At 40.0% G+C, this 2751-nt stretch overlaps 1 protein-coding gene across 1 annotated transcript; it reads right to left on the bottom strand.

Annotated features, from left to right (window-relative positions):
• Positions 1 to 259: 259 nt before the first annotated feature.
• Positions 260 to 2070, bottom strand: LOC111388134. The gene is made up of 4 exons (XM_023012809.1): positions 1603 to 2070; positions 1231 to 1452; positions 1046 to 1123; positions 260 to 736 (listed from the first exon to the last, which is right to left on the bottom strand). The coding sequence occupies exons 1-4, from the start codon at positions 2068 to 2070 to the stop codon at positions 260 to 262; spliced, it is 1245 nt and encodes a 414-aa protein (XP_022868577.1).
• Positions 2071 to 2751: the final 681 nt, after the last annotated feature.

Genomic DNA, 2751 nt, shown 5'->3' with positions numbered 1-2751 from the left:
CCGAGGTACCTTTTCTATCGTCGACGTTTCCGGCCCAATCGACATCAGAATAGCCGGCTAGTTCTAGATTGGACTCTCTGGAATACAAGATCCCATGATCTACTGTCCCTTTGACATATCTAATAATGCACCTCACTGTACTTAGATGGGACTCCTTAGGATCAACTTGAAATCTAGCACATACACCAACACTAAACGCTATGTCAGGTCTACTGGCAGTAAGATATAGTAAACTGCCTATCATGCTCCTATACACAATCTAATCAACACTCTTACTTGTAGGATCATGTCCTAACTTAACATTTGCGCTCATGGGTGTCCTTGTGTGTTTCTTACTGTCCAAACTAAATCTCTTCACGAGGTCTTTGGCATATTTTGATTGAAAGATAAACAGCCCACAATCAGTTTGCTTTACTTGAAGACCAAGGAAGTAACTTAGCTTCCCAACCATGCTCTTTTCAAATTCTTGTTTCATGCATTCAACAAATTCAAGAGCAAGGGAGTCAATGGGATAGCCAAAGATGATGTCATCAACATAGATATGAGCTACAGTGATAGTTTCTTCAATATGCCTAATGAATAAGGTTCTGTTAGTACCACCTCGTGAGAACCCATGCTCAACAAGGTAAGTGGTGAGTCTGTCATACCAAGCTCTAGGAGCTTGTTTCAGACCATACAGTGCTTTATTTAGTTTGTAGACATAATGAGGAAACTTAGGGTCAATGAATCCTTTCGGCTGTTCAACATACGCCTCTTATTGGAATATTCCATTCAAGAATGCACTCTTGACATCCATTTGATTTAGGTTGAACCCTAAGGTACATTCAACCATAAGAAGAATACGAATGGACTCAAGACGAGCAACTGGGAAAAAAGTCTTATCAAAATCTACCTCTTCCACCTGAGTGTACCCCTGGGCAACTAGTCTAGCCTTATTCCTAGTTATAGTACCTTGGCCATCGATTTTGTTCTTGAAAATCCACTTAGTACCTATCACATTAGAGTCATCAGGCCGAGAAACTAGATTCCAAACATCATTTCAAACGAATTGATTAAGCTCCTCATGCATGGCATTCACCCAGCATTCATCTTTAAAGGCTTTCTCTACTTTTTTGGGTTCAATCTGGGATACATAGCTAGTAAATGTTAGGTTATTTAGAACTCTCTTTCGTAACCTCATTCCTTCATCCAAATTCCCAATGATGTTAACCTAGGATGATTAGATTTGACTCTGGAAGATGGTTCTCTAGAGGGCTTAGACTGATCCCAATTTGGTAGACCCTGCTCAAATATGTTTTCTGAGGATCGTGGAGATTCTGGAATTGAGTGCTCTTTATTTTCAGCAGTGGCTCCTTGATCTTCACCTAGATCTTCTATGGCAACCCCATTTTCAGCACTCTCCCCCTCAGTAAAGTCATCATCAATAACAATATTTACAGATTCCAAGACACTCTGAGTACGCACGTTGTAAACTCGATATGCTCTACTTTCTTAGAATATCCTAGAAAAACCCCATCATCACTTTTGGAATCAAACTTGCCTAGATTTTCTCTATCACTCAGAATGTAACATTTGCTGCCAAACACCCGAAAGTATTTTAACAGTAGGCTTCTTGCCTTTCCAGATCTCATAGGGAGTCTTGTCTAATTTCGGTCTCAGGTATACCCTATTTATTATGTGGCACGCGGTGTTAATAGCTTCACCCCAGAAATGCATTGCTAGATCCTTGCCGTGAAGCATGGCCCTAGCCATTTCTTGAAGCACTCTATTCTTCCTCTCAACAACTCCATTTTGTTGTGGTGTGATTGGTGAGGAGAACTCGTGCTTAATCCCCTTCTCCAAGCAGAAGTTTTCTAGATTGAAGTTGTCAAATTCTTTTCCATGATCACTTCGAACCCTAGAAATATGAAGATTTTGTTTAATTTTGAGTCTTTTGCATAAGGACTTAACCAGATCACCCATCTCAGATTTTTCTCTTAACAGATCAATCCAGGTGAATCTAGAAAAATCATCTACCACAATTAGGATATACCGTTTGCCTCCTAGGCTCTCTACCCTAGATGGTCCCATTAAATCCATATGGAGAAGCTCTAGGGGTCTATTCATCAAGATTTCGAGGTTCGCTTATGGTTTATCCTGAGTTGCTTTCCTTGTTGACACGGCTTGCACACAGCATTATCACTTCGATCAATCTTAGGTAAACCATCAACAATCTTCTTTTTAACCAATTTAGACAGACTTCTGTAGTTAACATGACTGAGTCTTTGATGCCAAAGTTCAGACATATCAATTTTAGCACTACTGCATACATAGTTCGAGTTTGGAAGAACTCCATAATAGTTATCAGATGTTCTAACACCTTCAAGAACAACACCACCAAAAGCGTCATAAACAGTGCATCTCTTTTGGACAAAACTCACTTCATAGTCAGCATCACAGATTTGACTAATGCTCAATAAGTTGGACTTAAGGCCCTCTATATAAAGTACATTGGATATTGTAGGAAGTCCAGCAATGGTGATGGAGCCTTTGCCTCGAATGGGTGCCATAGCTCCGTCCCCAAAGTAAATACACCGCCGTTGTAGTCATCAAAGGTAGAGAATAAGGCCTTGTTACCACACATGTGTCTAGAACAAGCACTATCAAGCTACCACATGCATGTATTTTGTGCCTTATATGCAACATGAGCAACAAAACATCTTAGATTCTCAGTATACTCACCCACATCAGATTTCTTTACCCAAACTTTTC

Source organism: Olea europaea, unplaced genomic scaffold, assembly GCF_002742605.1.
Source record: "Olea europaea var. sylvestris unplaced genomic scaffold, O_europaea_v1 scaffold456, whole genome shotgun sequence".
NCBI classification, from domain to species: domain Eukaryota; kingdom Viridiplantae; phylum Streptophyta; class Magnoliopsida; order Lamiales; family Oleaceae; genus Olea; species Olea europaea.
Note: the sequence above shows the minus strand (reverse complement) of the source record. Positions and strands in the feature narration are given on the sequence as shown.

Coding starts and splice junctions, on each gene's coding strand:
- LOC111388134 (XM_023012809.1), bottom strand. CDS start 2,070: ATGGGACCATCTAGGGTAGAGAGCCTAGGAGGCAAACGGTATATCCTA. Junction 1,453..1,602: donor GGAAAGGCAAGAAGCCTACT/GTTAAAATACTT, acceptor GTGCGTACTCAG/AGTGTCTTGGAATCTGTAAA. Junction 1,124..1,230: donor CTAGAGAACCATCTTCCAGA/GTCAAATCTAAT, acceptor TATGTATCCCAG/ATTGAACCCAAAAAAGTAGA.